This window comes from Sporobolomyces salmoneus (assembly GCF_050403485.1).
Source record: "Sporobolomyces salmoneus JCM6883 DNA, S_salmoneus_JCM6883_v1_ctg6, whole genome shotgun sequence".
NCBI lineage: Eukaryota > Fungi > Basidiomycota > Microbotryomycetes > Sporidiobolales > Sporidiobolaceae > Sporobolomyces > Sporobolomyces salmoneus.
This window is the reverse complement of record NW_027481157.1, coordinates 616148-635112: the sequence shown is the minus strand read 5'-3', so window position 1 is coordinate 635112 and position 18965 is coordinate 616148. Positions and strand designations below refer to the sequence as shown.

At 50.5% G+C, this 18965-nt stretch overlaps 7 protein-coding genes across 7 annotated transcripts; 3 read left to right on the top strand and 4 right to left on the bottom strand.

Annotated features, from left to right (window-relative positions):
* Positions 1-40: 40 nt before the first annotated feature.
* On the bottom strand, positions 41-3028 carry JCM6883_006797 (uncharacterized protein; the record flags this gene model as incomplete). The annotated part of the gene is made up of 13 exons (XM_076629818.1): positions 41-118; positions 182-259; positions 327-614; positions 675-726; positions 793-921; positions 990-1337; positions 1414-1531; positions 1594-1978; positions 2051-2086; positions 2147-2404; positions 2512-2673; positions 2744-2878; positions 2938-3028. Coding segments are annotated over 13 exons (2158 nt in total), but the record flags the coding sequence as incomplete, so codon positions are not given.
* A 3380-nt stretch (positions 3029-6408) lies between these two features.
* Positions 6409-7365, bottom strand: JCM6883_006796 (uncharacterized protein; the record flags this gene model as incomplete). Its single annotated transcript, XM_076629817.1, has 5 exons — positions 6409-6607; positions 6676-6892; positions 6959-7006; positions 7078-7274; positions 7340-7365. The coding sequence occupies 5 exons, from the start codon at positions 7363-7365 to the stop codon at positions 6409-6411; spliced, it is 687 nt and encodes a 228-aa protein (XP_076490444.1).
* Positions 7366-7400: 35 nt separating this feature from the next.
* JCM6883_006795 (uncharacterized protein) lies at positions 7401-9366 on the bottom strand (the record flags this gene model as incomplete). The annotated part of the gene is made up of 5 exons (XM_076629816.1): positions 7401-7568; positions 7626-8555; positions 8629-8735; positions 8798-8996; positions 9058-9366. 5 exons carry the CDS (start codon positions 9364-9366, stop codon positions 7401-7403), a joined length of 1713 nt encoding a protein of 570 aa, XP_076490443.1.
* Positions 9367-9694: 328 nt separating this feature from the next.
* Positions 9695-11377, top strand: JCM6883_006794 (uncharacterized protein; the record flags this gene model as incomplete). The annotated part of the gene is made up of 4 exons (XM_076629815.1): positions 9695-9763; positions 9821-10071; positions 10484-11204; positions 11267-11377. The coding sequence occupies 4 exons, from the start codon at positions 9695-9697 to the stop codon at positions 11375-11377; spliced, it is 1152 nt and encodes a 383-aa protein (XP_076490442.1).
* A 211-nt stretch (positions 11378-11588) lies between these two features.
* Positions 11589-12760, bottom strand: NRK1 (ribosylnicotinamide kinase; the record flags this gene model as incomplete). The annotated part of the gene is made up of 6 exons (XM_076629814.1): positions 11589-11795; positions 11868-11885; positions 11967-11998; positions 12066-12075; positions 12152-12281; positions 12351-12760. The coding sequence occupies 6 exons, from the start codon at positions 12758-12760 to the stop codon at positions 11589-11591; spliced, it is 807 nt and encodes a 268-aa protein (XP_076490441.1).
* Positions 12761-12873: 113 nt separating this feature from the next.
* JCM6883_006792 (uncharacterized protein) lies at positions 12874-14786 on the top strand (the record flags this gene model as incomplete). The annotated part of the gene is made up of 5 exons (XM_076629813.1): positions 12874-12885; positions 12957-13019; positions 13096-13768; positions 14141-14579; positions 14711-14786. 5 exons carry the CDS (start codon positions 12874-12876, stop codon positions 14784-14786), a joined length of 1263 nt encoding a protein of 420 aa, XP_076490440.1.
* Positions 14787-15354: 568 nt separating this feature from the next.
* RFC1 (replication factor C subunit 1) lies at positions 15355-18817 on the top strand (the record flags this gene model as incomplete). Its single annotated transcript, XM_076629812.1, has 14 exons — positions 15355-15911; positions 15973-16215; positions 16281-16388; positions 16478-16664; positions 16736-16804; positions 16868-17076; positions 17142-17189; positions 17261-17398; positions 17469-17762; positions 17831-17932; positions 18006-18168; positions 18242-18396; positions 18460-18568; positions 18638-18817. 14 exons carry the CDS (start codon positions 15355-15357, stop codon positions 18815-18817), a joined length of 2562 nt encoding a protein of 853 aa, XP_076490439.1.
* Between the last annotated feature and the right edge of the window lie 148 nt (positions 18818-18965).

Sequence of the window (18965 nt, the reverse complement as noted above, 5' to 3'; positions counted from 1 at the left end):
TCACCTCTACATGCGAAAGTCGAACTGAACAGAAACTTACTAGTTCTCGCTCCTCGGAAACCTGCAGCTCTCGATTGTGACATATTCGTTCCTTCGAACTCATCCTCCGTACTCATCTCTGTCGAGCAAGCGAAGCGTCAGTCACCTCTACATGCGAAAGTCGAACTGAACAGAAACTTACTAGTTCTCGCTCCTCGGAAACCTGCAGCTCTCGATTGTGACATATTCGTTCCTTCGAACTCATCCTCCGTACTCATCTCTGTCGAGCAAGCGAAGCGTCAGTACACGTTGCGAAAGAGGAAGAGATCGAAAACATGAAAACTGACTTGTTTGACCAGCTTTCTCAGCTTTCAATCTAGCGTAGACACCCAGTAAAGTCTCGTCTCCAATACCCTGCGTATCATCTTCCAACTCCAGATGCGGAAAATGGGCATCTACCATCGTTTGAATCTCGTAGCTAACCCAGGGAGCCATATCTCCAAATTTCGGTACCACTCCCGTCAATTTCTCCTCCCCACGGAGTTTCTTCATCTCAATCACTTTGTCCAGACCACGAGGCGCTTTCTTTGATGAAGGGCGAGGAGCAGCTGTCTTTGCGAATACTCCCGAAACTCCTGTATTGAAGAAACTCTCGTGAGATCGCTGGAGAGGGTGAGTAGGAACAGGATACTCACCGAGAGATACACCTCCTGTTCTCATCCATTCATAACCCTCCTCAACACCCTCCTGTGAGATGGGAGCTTTTCGATTAGCTATCTCTCCCTCGAAAGTGATCAGGAAACGGCGACTAACCAGAGCAACCATCTTACAGTAAGTCAAGTAGTTTCTACCAGTAAACTTCGTTGCCACCGCTCCCGCACACCAGTGATAAGGAAGAGGGAGAACCGAACGAAAGCTGCCATCGGGATTGAAAACGACTACCTATGAACGAGGCGACTTCCGTGAGTCAACGATCACCGAGAGAGAAGGTAGAGAGACTGTGAACGTACCGAAGAGACTGTGGTAACACCCGCAGAATACGAACCATGACGATTTTTGAATTCAGGTACCGAAACTATCGAATCGATTTTCGCCGACGACAGGCCGTACAAACGACGAACGATAGAGACAGCTTCCTCAGCAAGCTCTCCCGATTGTACTCCAGCGCAGATCGTAAGAGAGCCTCGCTTGAGACGGAAAATTGTGAACGAGAGCTGAAGATCGACCAAACGTTGATTGAGGATCGCTAGAGCTCGAGGATACTTCTCAAGTTGAGGGAGAGACAGGTAGGGCGATTTTGCGCCCGTTTCGCCGTAGGGAATCGGGAATTCGAGGTTGAGGAGGTCCGAGAAAAAGCACTATTCAGAACCGTACTCAAAGGTGGATCAGTACCTCGAGCGGAGACCCGAGCAGAGAGACGTAGAGAGTACACACCTCGTCGTTTGGGTGCTTGGCTTGCAACTTGTTGAGAGTAAAACATGATTTCTTCTTCGAACCGGTCGGTGGATAATAACCATTTTCACCTAAACCATCAAGGTGAGAACCTCGTGGCCTACATACGTATTGAGAGTCAGCGAAAGACTGAGTAATCGAGATGGAGTAGGGTGAACTTACTCGACGAGGAGAGAGAGAACGTCGTTCAAAAGTTTCTTGGGTAGATCCTTCAGATCTTCTTTCAATGTTTCGACAAGTAAATTCCAAATCGAAACTGTGATCCTCCTCCCTTCTACACCTTCCGAGGAGTCGTGACTTAGAACGTGGAGTTGTTCTTTCGCAGAGTGCAATATATCCTCATCGTACTTCTCCCCAATACCGTCGAGTAGGTTGATGATGAAGGTTGGTTGGACTGTCGAGCTTGGTGTTGAAGACGATGAGGAAGAGGCCGAAGCGGGAGAGGTAGAAGTGTTTGAGGATTTCGGCGAGGTTGGGTAGGAGGCGAGAATGCGAGCAACGGGACATGAGCATTGAGTGATCGACGGAACGTCGAGAGAGGAGTTGACTACGCGAAAAAGTCGAGTATGAGTCAGTCGAACAGGGTCACGATTGAATCTGAGATCGAAGCGGTACGAACATGATTCATTGAGTTCGGACGCTCGAATGAAGAATTCTGCAGAGAAGATGTACTCAGTCGTCGGCCGCTCATGAGCATGGAGGTGTGAGGACGTACTGTTTCTTTGAACCGCTGACAAAGCTTTGTCGTCATCCTCGGCTCCCTCGGGAAATACTAAATCTTCCAATTCTCCGATTTGACTAACAACTTCCCTCTCAAATCTCGCACGTGAGGTATCTTTCTCCTCCTCGGCCTCATCACTGAGAGTGTGCTTTGAAAGCCTGGTTCCTGCTTCCGATTTCTTGACTTTTCCTCCTGCTAACTTCTGTTTCTTTCCTCCTGCTCCCCCCCTCCCCCTCCCTTCGCCTTTCTCTTCTGCCCGGTTCTCGCTCCGCCCACGAATTCGGTTCTACCTCCCCTCGATCCCTCTAATTCTGACTCTGACTCGGACTCTGACTCGGACTCTGACTCCAATTCTGAACTTTCCGATTGCGATTCGACCTCGGGTTCCCTCCTGCCTCGCGATTTCGCTCGCCTCCTAGTGACCGGCTTCTCCACTTCGTCGTCATCTTCATCTCCGTCGCTCTCGGAAGGCTCATCCGAGGGATGAGCTTCTTGGAGAGCGACGGGTTTACGACTCGACCCTGTCGAACAATCCAAATATCCCCGATCAGGACAGGGATTGTGCATGAGTCCGAGGGAGACGTTACGCACTTCGCAGTCCTCCGGAGGAACCCGACCCTCCTAGCCCTACCGAATCGATATTCATTCCGATCTCTCCATCTCCATTGTCACCAGATTTCGACGAAGACGGAAGGGACTTGGAAAGGTTCGAAAGATTTGGATAGTCTATCGAGATTAGTGCGGAGCATCAGTACACACTGCTATGGGAGGATGACTGAACTCACTTGAAACAGGGGGTTCATCGAATCTAACAACATTGTCTCGAGCGACTCGACGAGCACGTCGATTGACATTCTTGGATGACCCTCGAACCATCTGTGTATCTATGAGAGCGAATGGAAGGGGTAGAGATACAGCGGGAGAAGTTGGGGGACGTTAGTTGACAATCCCAATAACTCGTTCGAGGGGGTGGGTGGACTCCAGTGCGGCGACTTCAGGTGTAGAGAGGCTTGACTTACGTATAGAGAAGACTTATGGTGGGATCTCTGTTGGTGGCGTGAGTAGTTGGAGGCCAGAAGCACGAGAGCGATTTCGCGACCCCTTCAACTCGCTTGCGACAACTTCCTTGGCTATCATAACTGTTAGAAGAGGCGTATGAGGTGCTAGAACATGCTACAAAGACTCACTCTGTCAATGAGCTCACGTTCTGAATCGCTCAACATTGGCATTTCGCAAGATTTCGACGATGAGCTCGAGAGTGAGAACAGCATGCAACTGCCTCGACACTGAGGAGAATCGAAATTATACGACAGTAAGGGAGAACTTTCGAGATCTGATCTCTTGCGAGAAATAGCAATGCATTTGACAAAATCTAGATGTTACTTCTACAAACTCGAACCTGAGACCGGCCGCTGCTCAATTAGCATTTCACCAGCCTCCAGAGACGATGCAATGGCGATACACGGAGGTGAATTGAAGAAGGGATACTGTAGGTCGAAAACGATGAAACATTTTCGAAACGGACAGGCCAAGTCGCGTTGCGATATGCGAGGTGCTGCTGCATACTGAGGATAAGCACGATATGATAGGAGTCATCGAGAGAGACGAGTGCGCACCAAATCAAACTGTTCGAGGTGAGTTGAGTATCCTTTCGACATCTCATGGCTCGTGGCCCGACCATAGCTGCCCTCGTCAACGACTTGTAGCGATCCGACGCAATGCATTGAGTCCGAGATGATACGAGTCGCCCGCCTTGTCCAGCTCAGAGGCAACCGATGGGAGAGAGGCGGAGGAAGACAGAAATGAACAAATCTTCAGTTGACGAGATAGGTCGAGGCGAAGCCGAAACGAAGGACCGAGAGTCAGACCTGAGGAAAGTGCGAAGCTGGATCAGAAGAGACGGTCAAAGGTACTCCACCATTGTCATGTGAAAAGGCTTACACCGATAGAATTGAATCCGTCGACCGTTTCTCATAGGTTTCGCTCTCTCGTTCACGAGAAATCGTCACCGACCAGATCGTCTGACCATCGCTTTCGTAACCTCTCCTACGCTATATCTTCGCACGTTCCCACCGAATACAGGAAGTTTGTAGGTTGAGGAAGAGTTTGCGTTGCTTTGTCGAGTCATGGTGATTCCGTTTAGACTTGGTTTCCGGCCAATCGAGCACTGGTAATTTCTGGTGGTTCCTAGCTTGGAACGAGAGCCTGCGTCGATACCCTGCGCGGGAGAGTTGGGAAACGAAGATGAGCAAGTTTGGCGAGAGAAATAGAGGGAGAATGAGAGAGAAGCTGAGGATTTCCAGGGGTGGGATCTAGATGTCCCAGACTGATAGAACTATCCCATACGAGGCACAGGTTGAACGTCAGGGCTTCCAGAGGCAGAAGATTGATGAAATGACAAGGTTTCTACTCACTGCTGTAGGCGGAGCGAGCAGGTGAAAACAGCAGTGTTGGGGTAATAGAGCGTGTCGCAAGAGTTAGAGCTACTTCTCGTGTTGATCTATCGACGTTCCAAATCGAGGTTAAAGGACAGAAGGAGAAGAACGTTCATCAAGACTCCCTTCCTCTCACTGAACCCTGGATTTCCACTCCTAGTGTACACCTACGATCCGACTAATCACTCCTCTATCCTTCAATGACGTCTTCTACCCCTTCCAGTCGTTCCGATTCAGACACTCGTTTCATTTTCCCTAGACCACGCTCTCCTCCTCCCACCAGCTTCAATTGGACTCCTTCACCTCTGGCCATCAACTACAGAGATCTGCCACCTCTTCCAGCAATCCTTGACCCCAAGCTCGCTCGTCAAGCGGTCGCAAGCAAAGATTTTCTCATTTTCTCGAAGGACTCGAGCGAGCTCGAGATCTACGACTACGAGATCGCTTCGTATCGAACGTTAGAGTGGTTAGGAGACGGGAAGTTACATCAGGCCTACTCAGAAGGGTTGAGTCGATTGCTCCCTGGTTTCGGTGCAGGAGTTCTATCGGTCAGCTCTCTCTCTATCCGTCTCTTTTGATGTGGTCGGATAGCTGAGTCGATGACTCGTCGATGGATCAGATCATGCGCGATCAAATCGAAACGAACTCTGCTCAGTCCTACGTAGGATGGTACTACGAACTGGATCGCAATCTCCTCGAACCTCCTCCTCCGGCGAAACCGAGACAGGGATGGCGGCCGCTAGCCCATTCGCAGAAAGTCATCTCTGATCTTTTCGAAGCTCACATGGGAGGTCTAGTCAGAGAAGGACGACAGTGCGAAATTGATCGTTGGGTCGACGAACTACTCGAGAAGAATGCGGCGGTCATAAAGAGCAAAGCCAATGCATTGGAACTAGAGCAGAGGCAAAAGAGTAGGGAAACTCGTGGAGAGATGAGAAAGCGTAGTCGGGAGGAGAATGCTTTTGAAGAGGGTCGAGAAATTGGTGAGTACCTTTGCTCTTCCTCTGATCCGTTGTCCCCTAGACTGACTCCACCTTTCTGAGGTAGATCCCGTCACCAAACTTCGACGAGCTTCACTCCTCACACAATGTCCCTTCGAGACTCAACAGACAGAAGACGTTCCTCGTTGGCGATGGGACGATCGAACCGATGCAGACGGCAAATGGCACTCACACTTCGTATCAGGCAACACAACCATTGCCTGCGGTCGAGGTCAGAAGCAAACTTCGGCTCATGATGCTACCATTGTCAATCTCCTCGAATCTCTTTCTATGAACGAGCCGCTTTGCCGCCATCTTTTGGGCACCTCTACATCGCCAACGCGCCTAAGGCACCATGTTCGACGTCAGTAGTGGTCAATCGGTATTCGTTGGCTTGTCTTGACCCTATTTATCCTTTTTATATTGCGACATATCCATTCCGTAGATTCTTCCTTCTCAACAGCTTAAGTTCCCTCTCTACAGCTTAAGTTCCCTCTCGTCTCGTTCGTCTCGCTAGAGAGCGTGAAGGTACGTCTACATGCTTTTTGAGTAACTTGGGTGAAGTAGAGAAAAAAATTCGGGAACGAACGTCGGGAAATCGGGGTCCCATGACACGCAGAACGCCGCGTTACAGAAATTGCTCCATAACAGTTCTAGCTTGCGTACAATCAAACGCTGCCTAAGAGTTCTCGCTCATATAATCCGTGTTAGGCGCGTTATCATTGCCGGTCTCTCAGTGGATCAAGTGGCAAATCGAGCTCCTGTAAGGAAGCTGCGACCGCTGTCTGTTCACCAACATCCTTGTCAGTCGTCTGTACTTCTTTGCGAGCGAGAAAGCGGCTCACCTAGCTGCCTCGATCACATCACTCCTCTCGACTTCTCCCAACCGATTCTTAACCAAGACTCGATGTTCTCTCCCTCTGAATCCGGTACCTCGAGGATCAACTCTGACGATAACGTATCCCGAGGCAGTGCAGATGTAGTGCTGCCAATCTCGTTGGAATTTCGTCGTAACCATTTGAGAGTTCGGTCCTCCGTATCTGTCGTTTCACCTGACGAGGTTCAGCGTCGACGTAGCTCGGGTCAGAGTCATAGAGAAGGAACGTACACTTGAAAGAGTACAGGATACTTGGTTCGTCCAGAGACATCCATGACAGGCGGTCTGAGCTCCATCAAATTCAGTTCGATTTTCTTCTCTTTCGTCGAATCGACGTCGGTCTTGAGTAGAGAGTCGATTGAGATTGTAGGATAACTAACCTCGGCACGTTGGAATCCCGAATCGATTGTACGGAGAGCGGAGTTATTCGTCAAGACGTGAGTGAAATCTACCGGATCAACCCGAAAGTCAGCGCTTCAAGAGAAGTGCAAGCGAGACAGAGAGATCTACACACCTGGATCGTCGACTTTGACGAGTTTCTGCCAAGGAATACCAGGACCCTCTAGGAAGATCGGAAACGAAAAGGTCAGCTACAGTCTTTTGAGTCGATCACGAACGAGAGGAAACACGAACCATAGTTGAGCTGATAAATTCCTCCGAACGGTGAGAAGCTGACAGAGTAATGACCACGTTCTTTCGTCTCGGAGAGAGCGGTAGGAGCTACAGGTTTGGTCTTTCCAGCTCGAAGCTCGGATAGCTGAGAGAGAGAAGTCGGCAGCGGTACCGAGTAAAGGTGTCGTTCGATCGATGGATTGGCAGCGATAAAGTAGCTGAGGGGCGAGGTGGATGGTTGCTTAGCACATTGTTTAACTACCGACCGAGAGAGAAAACTCACACTAGACCTCGCTGAACGTCGACCATCTGGATCTTACCGTCGATTTCCCACTCTCCCTCGGTCAAGAACACGGGATCTTTCGAATAGCGGGAGAGAAATAGGCGAGATGGTTGAATCCGGAAGGCGAAGGAAGAATGTCGAGGTAACCGGGAGGGTAAGAAGGAATCGGAGCAGTCGTCGATTGAGAGTGAAGCGTTACGGTCGAAGAGATGCCGACGATGTTTGAGCCCTGTATGAAAGGCCTCGTCAGACGGAGTCATCGCAGTAAGAAGAGAGCTAATCTCACAGGTTCCGCCCAACCGCCGTCGAGCTTTTCGAAATCGACCTCCCTGACAACTTTACCGACCAAAATCCTCTCATCCTTCAACTCGTTCGCGTTGACGAATTCGAAGCTAGCAACTCTCTCGATCGTCGCGATCCTGTTCGTCGCTTTGACCATCAACTCGTTCTCTCCGACCCAAACAACTTCCGAAATCACAACATCGTCATCTCGGAACGGGTTCTCGAATACCAACTCTTTCGTCGCTTTCTCGACATCCGCTTCACGCGTCCATTGACGATCTTGCGCCGAATTCAAGTATTGTTCGAGGTCGAAAACTCTTAGCCGTACTTTCGGATTCGGGTATCCAGCTTTCGGGTATCGCATGATCGTGTGAGAAGGGTATGTGTCGGCTCCTCCGATCGACCAGTCAGAGTTGTAGATCGGGAATTGATATTCTGGGACTTCTTGTTCGTCAAAAGAGAGGAAAGCGAGTTTGTTTGCTGTCGGTGACCACCAAGTCGTGACATCTGAAGAGAAGACCTGCAACATCACGATATCAGCATCGAGTCGTATTGACAGGAAACGTGAGAAAAAGGCTGACTTCTTCTTCGTAAACCCAATCCGGAACTCCATTGAACGTCGTCGCGGTTCCATCCCTGGTGATACGAGTTGGCTCATTTCTCTCTTGAGGTGAAGGCGGACTCTCAAGCACGTAAAGATCGTTCGCGTGAACATAAGCGATGTGGTGATTCTTCGGGAGAACGAAGCGAAAGAGGTTCGAGGCGGGTAAGAAGGAGAGCGCAGACGTCGAGTAGTCGAAGATGAGATGTTATGGATCCAGAAGTTTGCGCAGGTAGAGTGTCGCCATTGCTTGGTCCAGTCCGTGTCAAAAAGAATGTATTCAAGATCGGCTGAAACACTGAAGCGATACCATTCGAGTTTCGTTCCATCGTGCTACGGGAGGGCGTGACATTCTTCAGTTCACTTGATTCGTATACTGATGGGGAAAGGTATCTCGAGAACTTACGTCTCGAATCTTGTCGCCGTCGACGAGAATCCTCGTTTCGTTCTTGTTAACGTCGACAAGCAAAATTGATCCAGTTTCGGTCCTCTGACTGTATACACCATCTCCAGCTGTAGCGTTGACGAGCGCGTCAGCTACCGCGATAAAAAGAGCGTGAAACATTAAAGCTCACCTTCCGCTAACCGATTCAATTCTACGCTGTGCGGATAAAACGTTCCATTCTCGAGATGCTCCCTCGTGATGAGCTGTAGACCTTGTCCTTTGAAAGTGTGCAAACCCGTTGAGGGAGAGACGACATTCGAAACGAGAAAACCAGAAAAGAGAAGACAAAGCGGAACTGCAAGGATAGCCCCGAGAATGAATCGTCGACGCTATCCAACGGAGGTTGTCGTGAGCTCGAGACTGGAGGTTGAGGAGAGGAATGTTCCGTACCCTAGTCTGCGCTCGCCGTCGTTCCTTCCACGAAATGGCGTCTTCTGGATCTTCCTCTTCCCTCGTAGACGACTCAAGCTTCTCGCCGAACGCGTCCTTGTCTTCTTCGTTCTCCAATAGCTCATCGCTATCATCGCTGCTATCCTCCGAGTCGAATGAAGGTCTTGAACGGGCGAAGGGAGCGAAAGGGTCGGGAATTTGGAAGGCAGGAGGCTGTAGCGGCAGTCCTTTTGAGGCGAGAGGCAGGTCAGAATCTGTAGGAGATTGCTCGTGGGTCGTATCTGGCAGAGGAGAGTAGTGCGAGGGCATCGCAGTTGGAAAGGAGAGTTCGGGAGATGAGGGGAATTGAGGGTCGATCTAACGACTCGGCGCGAGTCTGTCGCAGTTGAAAGGGATCTCCGAGGTGCTGTTATCGGTCTGGACTGTTCAAGCGAGTGTCAAGGATAAGGTTGAGGGAGAAAGACGTTCCGAAAGATTGATCGCTTTCTCTCCCTCTTTCACCTCACTCAACTCACTCGATCGACCTCCAGTGTTGTAAGAGAGCGAGCTATCAAAGTCTGTCACGCCTAAGGTACGCTTATAGGGCAGTCTCTACCCCAGAATCGGCACTGACCTCTCCACATTTTTCAGGCTTCGAATGGCTGCGACTCCAGAGCAAATGAAGGAAGCAGGTCAAGTTAGATTGAGGGTACACGAAATGATCAAGGTGAGCACGGAGGAGCCGCATCGAGACCGTTCAAGCACTCACGTTGTCCTCCTTCAGATCGATCGTCTTTCTCTCCTCCCGAATGAACTCCTCGACAAGATCTTCGACTATGCTCACACGCTTGATCAACCCTCCACCGGTCCCCTCTCAAAGCGACTTCTCCCCTTTCTCATCACGGGTATTTACCGACGAATTAAAGTTTCGAAAGTCACGAAGCTTCTTCGACTCGCCGCAAAGCTCAACGCTGAGCCTCACCTCGGCGAAGGCATCAGAACATTACAATTTGACACCGCTGTCACCCTCAACAAGTACGACGAAGTCTCGATGGACTCCTCCTTCAAGCCACTGTTTCGTCGTCTTCGAAGGCTGAGGATCTTCGCCTCGATCATCCGGAAATCGCACAGACGTTCTACCGATCTCTCGAAGCGAAGCCTCTTCCGCTTAGGTCCTCCCTCCTCCAAACCTCCGCTCCCTCCGTGTCGTTGGACGCAGTCACCGAATTCCTCAGTTTCCGCTCATTGTTTACTGTTCTCTCGACTCTCTCGTCCATTTCGAATTCAAGAATTACGTGTGGACTTACGGAGATCTAGAATTTCCTGCTGGTCCCACCGCTCGAAATCTCACTCGCCTCTCGATCGAAGGACTTTTCGCAGACGACGTCGCAATCGGTTCCTTCTGATCTCTCTGTCCAAACCTCACTTCCCTTCGACTCCGAGCCAGCGAGTCGAACTACGAAGAACTACTACAAGCGCTACCGCACCACCTCATCGAGCTAGAGCTCGTTGAGGAAGCATTCAGTCCGGAACGTTCCTTCTGCGACCACCTTCTCCCCCACTTCACTCGACTCAGACGCCTCGTTCTCGGCAATACACTCTTCTCTGACGATCTGGTTACTCATCTCGGGCATCCTTCTCTCCTTGAACACCTCGAATCGGGAGAAGGCTCGATCCCTATCCATCGTCTTCATTCTCTCGTTTCCGGTTCGACTCGACTTCCTTCACTTCACACGCTCTACCTCGATCTCATTCCTCACCGAATCGGCACACGAATCGAAGTGGGCGAGAATGGATCTTTGACGGAAGGAAACTTGTCGGACGTTGACGCCTTGATCGGGGACGATTGGCATCTGGCGGAGTTCGAGTGTGATGATGGCGACGAGTACACAGTGAAAGGCTTAGTAGAGTTCGTCAGGTTGGCAAAGGAAGAGGGAATCGAGATTGAAGGACCGATCCTGAAGGCTGGCGAAGCTCGACAAGCTTATCTCCTCGAAGTCGCGAATATCGTCGTGTACCAACCTCAGATGATGTACGGAGCTCCTCAGCAATCGCGATTTGGAGGAATGGGAGGAGGAGGACGCATGGGTGGAGGTGGAATGGGGATGGGAGGAGCAGCGCTTGGAGCCGGAGCGGGATTACTCGGAGGCGCGATGTTGATGAACGCTGTAAGCTTGTTTTCCTTCCCTTTGAGCGTGCTCCGCTGACCCTGGTTCGCCGACTTGGATAGTGGGATAACAATCAAGAAGACGCATATCGAGATGGGTATCAGGATGGACAACAGGACGATAACGGAGGAGGGGACGATTTCGGTGGAGACGACGGAGGAGGAGACTTCTAGGAAGTTTCGGATGAGCGTCGTGCCAAGTCGTTCAGTGTGATTAGTTCTCTCTTTGCACTTTCTCCCTAATATCATATCCCGCGCTTTCCGAACTTTTCACGTAAATGAAAACTATGCTTCGTTACTTTCTCCAGAGGTACTCGACCCATGCCTCGATAATACGGTGCCGTCGCATGTTCATTCAATCCAATCCCAAGAGCCTCTATGGTTTTCACCACCGTTCCCTCCCCTTTCCCTCTTTCAAACTCGAATAAATGTCCTCTAGAGCCAATTCGACCATTCGATCCATCGTCAACTCTCTCGCTTCAAGTATCCTGACTCCTTCGATCTTGTTCTCGTCGATTGAACCGGTTTCAACCTGCTCGGATTTGAATAAAGGTCGATGAGCCTTCAAGTAGGCGGGCCAAACGCAGAGATCCTGAGAGACAAGGAGATTCACAGGTCAGAATCTCTGTGAGAGAAAGCGAGGGAGGAGGGAGAAGAAGCTGACCCAGTAATCAGGAGGATCCTGAACAAGCGATTAAACGAGAAAGGGAGGTCAGCTTTCAGGTCGATTCGACGAAGTGCACGAGGAAGATTGTAGACTTACCCGCCATAACGAACCCTCTGGATCAGATTGTACTACAGAAACCGTTAGATTCGTGACCTATTCCGAAACAGAGCGAAACCGAGCTGAATGCTCACTCACCTGCCGTGTGCTGTTCATTCCATAATCGCGAGCGAGTCAGCATCTCTTACCCGTTATTCGGCGATAGAGTCGGAGCGGATACGTACATAACCATGTCTATCGTGCCTTCGTTTCTTCAGAGTCGCGTAATCTTCTCTGACGAAAAACCGCGAATCAATCTCTTTGACCGTTTCTTCATCATACAACATCAGGAACCCTTCTGCTATCACCACCGATCTGCATCAGTCGCAATACCTGATCAGCTCTAATGCAAATGAGGGCGATTAGGAGCAGACGAGACTGTACGGTTTCTCTCGATTTTCTTTCTCCATTTCCTCGAACAATTCCGTGAATTTCTCCTTCCACTTCCTCTCAAGCTCCCCATCGATCGGTACCGGTACTTGTTCATTCAGGTGATCGTGCGACGCATGTTCGCCTGGAATTTCCCCCGTTCTCCTCAGCGAGCGGATCGCTTCTCTCTGTCTATCCCACTCGATCGCTCCTGCCGGGTCATCCCAATCCTGAAACCCATGCACTGGATGCATCGGTACTTTCTCGCTCGGCGGAGCAAAGTCATCCTGGAAGAGGAGAGTCGAGGAGGGAATGATACGTCCGAGGTGTTTCGCGAGGGTTGTCTTGCCGGAACAGGTTGGACCTCCTATACCGGCGAGGAATATGGTCCGTGGCTTATCGCTCCGGGTCGTAGTGTCGGGCATGTCGGGATCGAAAGGGAATGTGTGGAGAAGGAGATCAAGATGTTCAAGATTGGTTTCCTCGTCCCTACTCTTCCCTACCGGCTTTTACATCGACACGGGAATACGTAAAGGCGATGGATAATCCGGTACGTTGGTTATCACCCCTGGGAATCGCTCGTGACAGCCCGAACTCATCGCTCGTCCTTTGATCTTGCAGGTTGAACAAGGGACGATAGGAGGACGACCGAGAGCGCTTCAGCGGATGGAGGCACCCGCGAAGGTGAGACTTATCCTTCGTGTGACCCGCGTGCGACTGTAAGACCTCTAGCGCTGACGGTGGATCTCGAAATTGACAGGCTCAGGTCGACCGACTCTCTCGCTTGCCCGTTGAACTCCTCGACTACATTTTCGAAATCACAGCTTGGTACTGGTTGACGCCTCGCGGGATATCGAAGTCACTAGCGCCCTCGCAGGAGCGAGCAATCTCGCAAGAAATTACTGTTCGATCGTCGCAACACCTCTCCAGGCTCCTACCTACTTTCGACGCTCGACCAGACAGAGGTCACTATGTCAAGAGTCTCGTATTGAGGTCTCTTCGAAATAAGGACGAGCCGATTCACGGCGAACAACTTCTACACTATCTGCCGAATTTGGTTGAAATCGACTTCCGTCAGACCGACGACAACCTCAGCTTTCGGTTATTGAGTCAACCAGCACTTTTGCCCTCCCTTCGAATAGTTCGGCTACGCAGAACTCCGCTCATCTCTTTGATTATCGAATGTCTGAGCCGAATCCCAACACTCCGCTTCGTCGAAATTTTCTATATCCCTGACGACGAGGAGGAGGAGGAGGAGGACGAGCAAACCTGGACTCCAGCTCGTCAAGTGCTGCAAGTTGCCATTCGAGCTCCCTATGGCTTATATCGCTTCAACAGAATCCGTCAATACTTCCCATCCGCGGCCATCACTTCCGTCAACGTCGCGTGCTCGACTTCGGACCCCCTCCGTCCATTCTTCGACATCCTCGATTGTGAACTTGTTTCTCTCCGACTCTCAACATTTTCCGTCCTCCGAGACAAAGAATCAATTGACCATCAACTTCCACGATTTCCGAAGCTCCGGTATCTGTACCTCGACTCTCCCTTCCATTCCGAATCCACACAATGTCATCTCGCCAACATGCCAAATCTTGTCTCTCTTGACCTTGGGTTTTACGGACAACGACCTAATCTCGACACAGTCTTCACAAGTCTCTCCATGGATCGCCTCCCGCACCTCCGTTGGCTTTATTTCGATTATAACAGCCTGGAACAAGGCGAAACATTCGACATCCGAGGGGCACGAGCGATCTCCGGCGATGCAAGCGATGGCGACGATTGCAACTCTCTTGCAATGTTTCCAGGCGTTACTGCATTATCCGACATGACGGACTGGAGGCTTCCCTGGGATCTATATCCCTCGGATTACGTTCTTGAAGCTGTCGAAATGGAGAAGAAAGCGCGAGGATACGGTCTCACTGTCGAAAGTAACCTGTCGGAGCTCGTTCAAGTTTTCCGCCTTCAAGTCGTCGAATGTTACAATCGAGCGGTAGGAGAGCTGTACTTCAACGGCGAAAAAGACCCTTTGGACTACGCCCTCGCCCTCGCCGCAAAACACGACCTCGATATCGACCGAATCGAAATCGACTGGAGGAAGGAAAGTTTCAGCAGGAAGGATCTCGAGTGGTTTCAAGTCAAGGTTGACGGAATCGCCGGTTTTGAAAGCGAAGATTGGGCTCACGTGTACGGAATCAAGCGCAGGGCATCGTCAGACTCTGATGAGGAGGAGGAGGAGGAGGACGAGTGCGATGATTCTGATCAGGGCCCGGAGAAAAACGAGGTTGAGTAGATTCAGAAGAGCGGTGCATCGTGCGTGGTTGTTTCCCTTCCTTTCGGGGTGCTTGAAATGCCCACTGACCCTCTTGGGACCGCAGTCTCGAGAACTTCGGAGCGGAAGATCGTAGAAAGGACTCGATGGAGGACTCGCAGAACCTAGGAGCTCAACTTTGATGCGCAGAGAACACCCCGTTTACCGTACGAAAGAACGGATCATCTCTTGCGTTCTCAACAACCAAGGCGAGGAAGCATGTCAGATTATTGGAGGTTTGACTTTCGTCGTTTCCAGTTTTTCAATGTCATTCTTTTGTTGCACCGACCTCAGCCACCTGTAACAATTGCTGTCATCTATTGAACTGCCTGATACTTGTGAGGCGTTTCTTGCGAAATGCTTGCAGCCGAAATTCGCGCGCGAAGGTCTTCCTTACTCTTTCCTTCCACTTTCACCTCGAGGCCCTCACCCGGATACCTAGCGAAGTTGTAGTCAGTCTCGATAGCTACCAATAAGACCAGTCGCGCTCGTGAGTACCCGATCCTCACTTATTAATTGATGACCTCGTCTCTCGCTCCCTACACTCATTGCGGGCGAGCGTCGAGCTATTGGAGAAGTAACAGAGTCACTGACGCCTACTCGAATCTATCCTCGCGTGAGCAGCCTGCAACCCTCTCCCCTACCCGTCATCAGTTTCTTCACTCCTTGATCAACATCGACCTCGACTCAGCCGACTAGCCTAGCCTGACGATGCCACCTCGTATTCCCGACTCTGACTCAGACTCCGATATCGAAATCCTCTCTGAATCGAAGCCTTCTTCCTCAAAAGCGAAACCGAAATCGAGCGCGGCGAGTTCGACCAAATCGACTCCCAAGAAACGTGTGAAAGCTGAGGTATCCTCCTCGTCGTCTGAAGAAGAAGACGTGAAACCGAAAAAGACTGCGGTCAAGAAGGAGACTACGAATGGGAAAGGAAAGGGGAAAGGAGTGAAAAAGGAGGAACCAGAGAGTGAATCCGAGGAAGAGGATAAGAAACCTGTGATCAAGAAGAAAGCTGTAGGAGCATCTACGAAGGCGAAAGTACCCCCGGCGAAGAAAGTCAAGAAGGAAGAAGGAACGGGAGGAGGAGGAGGAGACGAGAAACCGAAATGGAGTTTCAAACCTCGAGAGGGACCTGCGAATCCGGGTAGTAAAGAGATTCCGATCGGAGAAGACAACTGTTTGGCTGGATTGACGTTTGTGTTTACGGGAGAGTTGGATAGTTTGTCGAGGGAAGATGGTCAAGATTTGGTGAAACGCTACGGAGGGTGAGCAATCTCTTCTCTCCCTCAACGTGATTCTTCGATGACTGATTCGGATATCATACAGTCGAGTCACTACTGCACCCTCATCGAAAACTTCCTACGTAGTCTTGGGAAAAGACGCAGGACCGAAGAAAATCGAAATGATCAAGAAACACAGTATCAAAACTGTTGACGAAGACGGATTCTTAAGAATGATCGGTACGAACAAAAGTAAAGCGGATGATCCGAAAGTGCTCGAGGCAAAGAAGAAGGAAGAAGAAAAAGTCAAGAAGATGGCGAAAGACATGGTTTTGAAGAAAGATGCTCCGTGAGCACCGACTCTCTCTTTCGTCTGCACCTCTCTCTTATGGCTGACCAACCCTGCGCTTGTAGTGAACACATGACTCAGTTGTGGACGACCAAATACGCTCCTCGCAAACTCGCTGAGATCTGCGGAAACAAAGGAGCTGTCGAGAAACTCGGGAAATGGTTGGAGATCTGGTGAGCTCTACGACCTCCTCTTCTCCTCGTTCATCTCTCTCGAAGTCTCGAGTGGCTGACGGCAATCTTGTCGATGTCGTTTCGAAAAGGCCGAAATCAGTAGCTTGCAACTTCAAGAAACCTGGACCTGATGCGATGGGAACCTTCCGCTGCGTCATGATTTCTGGACCTCCAGGAATCGGCAAAACGACTGCCGCTCATCTGGTCGCCAAGTTGCACGATTACGATGTTCTCGAATTGAACGCGAGTGATACGAGGAGCAAGAAACTCCTAGAGGTAAGTGATCCGTTCTCTCCCTCGCTATTCCCGAGAGTCCAATGCTCGAGGGCTGACGAGGTTGCTTACAGGCTGCATTCTCGAGTAAAATCACCGACACGACCTTGTCAGGTTTCTTCAAATCTGCAACCGGAGAAGACGTGAGTTCCTACTCGCCACTACACAGTCCGACGAGTGATTGATAGTTGTGCTTTGAACATCAGTCGGACGGAGCGGGATTGGGAGTCAACAAGAAATCGATCATCATCATGGACGAAGTCGACGGAATGTCTGCCGGAGATCGAGGAGGAGTCGGAGCGCTCAACTCGTTCATCAAGAAGACGAAAGTACCGATCATTGCGATTTGTAACGACAAGAGTTCGCCAAAGATGAAACCTTTGCTCAACACCACTTATCAAATGTCTTTCAAGAGGTGAGAGAATAAGGTTTCTCCTGCTCGTTTTCAGCTCGTTACCGACACCTCGTGCATCTCTCCAGACCTGCCGCAAACGAGATTCGTTCGAGGATCATGTCGATCGCTTTCAAGTAGGAACCTTGCTCTTTCTCTTCCCTCGTCTCGAGTGCTGACTGAGCTTTTCCGCTTCGCGCGTCTATAGGGAAGGATTGAAACTCGATGGAAAAGTAGTCGATCAACTCGTACAAAGTTCTCAATCCGACATTCGTCAAATCGTCAACATGCTCGCGACCTACAAGCTCGGCGCTCAAGCTCTCGATTTCGATCAAAGCAAGAAACTGTCAGTCGCTTGCTCTCTTCTATCTCACGCCCTCGTATTGACGCTCTCGTTGCCCTTTCTCGTTATCTAGTGCTAAAATGAACGAAAAGAACGCTCTTCAAACTCCTTGGACTCTCTACTCCAAGATCTTCGGACCTCAAGCTGGATCCAGCGTCTCCGGAATGACTCTCAACGACAAGCTCGACGTGTACTTCCAAGATCATGCGATGATGCCCCTCTTCGTTCAAGAGAACTACCTCAAGGGAAGGTTTTCGGCGGCGAACAACTGTTCGGGAACTGAACACGGCCTCAAGAGTTTGGAATTGGCTTCAAAAGCGGCGGATAGTATTTCGGACGGGGATTTGGTCGATTCGATGATTCACGGGTGAGCTCGCGAACGATTTCGATCTCTCGTCGCTCGTTCGGAAGCTGATCGACGTTCTTATGGATCAGAACTCAACAACATTGGTCTTTGATGCCTCTACACGGTATGATGTCGTGTATCCGACCCGCTCATTTCTGTTACGGTCAAGGAGGTCAAGCCAATTTCCCTGCGTTCGTAATAATCGCTCCGTCATTTCCCCCATCTTCGATCGTGGCTGACGACCGCCCTTGTGTGATTGAACAGCTGGTTCGGAAAGAACTCAAGTCAAGGAAAGTTGGGTCGACTTCTGGGAGAGATTCAAATTCGCATGAGGTTGAAGGTTTCGGGCGATCGAAGGGAGATTCGACAAAGTTATCTACCGACTCTGTTCCCTCGACTCGTCACGCCTTTACAAGAACGAGGGGCTGTGAGTACCCTCCCTCTCGGCGTAGTAAGAAGAGAAGAAACTGAGACCTGTTTCGACTTTGACATGAAAACAGGAAGCGGTTCCCGAAGTTATAGAATTGATGGACGAGTACTACCTCACGAAGGAGGACTGGGACGCGATCGTTGAACTCGGAGTCGGGGAAGGGTTCTCGGAAACTGAAGTTTTGAAGGCGATTCCTTCCGCGACGAAATCGGCTTTCACTCGAAAGTGAGTGCTTGCTTCTCACTTCTCGCCACGGAATAAGCTCACGACTCTCGCTGTGCTTGATAGGTACAACTCTTCTGATCATCCTATTCCGTTCCACAAGGACGATGGCTCGAAAGCGAAAGCGAAGAAACTCGGTGGTGGAGGAGACGTTCCCGACAACGAAGAAGCTTTCGTGAGTCTAGCTCCTCCCATTCACTTTCACTCTGTTGAGGTGCTAATGTGTCGATCCACGCCGCTTTAGGTCGATTCCGACGGGCTCTCGGAAGAAGAAGATGGAGGAGATTCCGATGATTCTCAAGCTTCGATTGGGAAAGACAAGCTCATCAAGAGTAAAGCTCCGAAGAAAGCTGGAGCTAGTAAAGCTGCTGCGAAACCGAAGGCGAAGGCGAAACCTGCGGCGGGAAGGAAGAAGAAAGAGTAATTCGACAAAAGGTCTCGCTCGCTTCGCTGGTCGACTTGGTTTCTCTCACGGTACTCAGTACAGGTTTCGGTGCGATTTGGATAGTTTTGTCTGCTTGTAATCTACAGTTCCTTGCCTTTCCTTCCAAGATTTCCCGGCGACTTCGAAG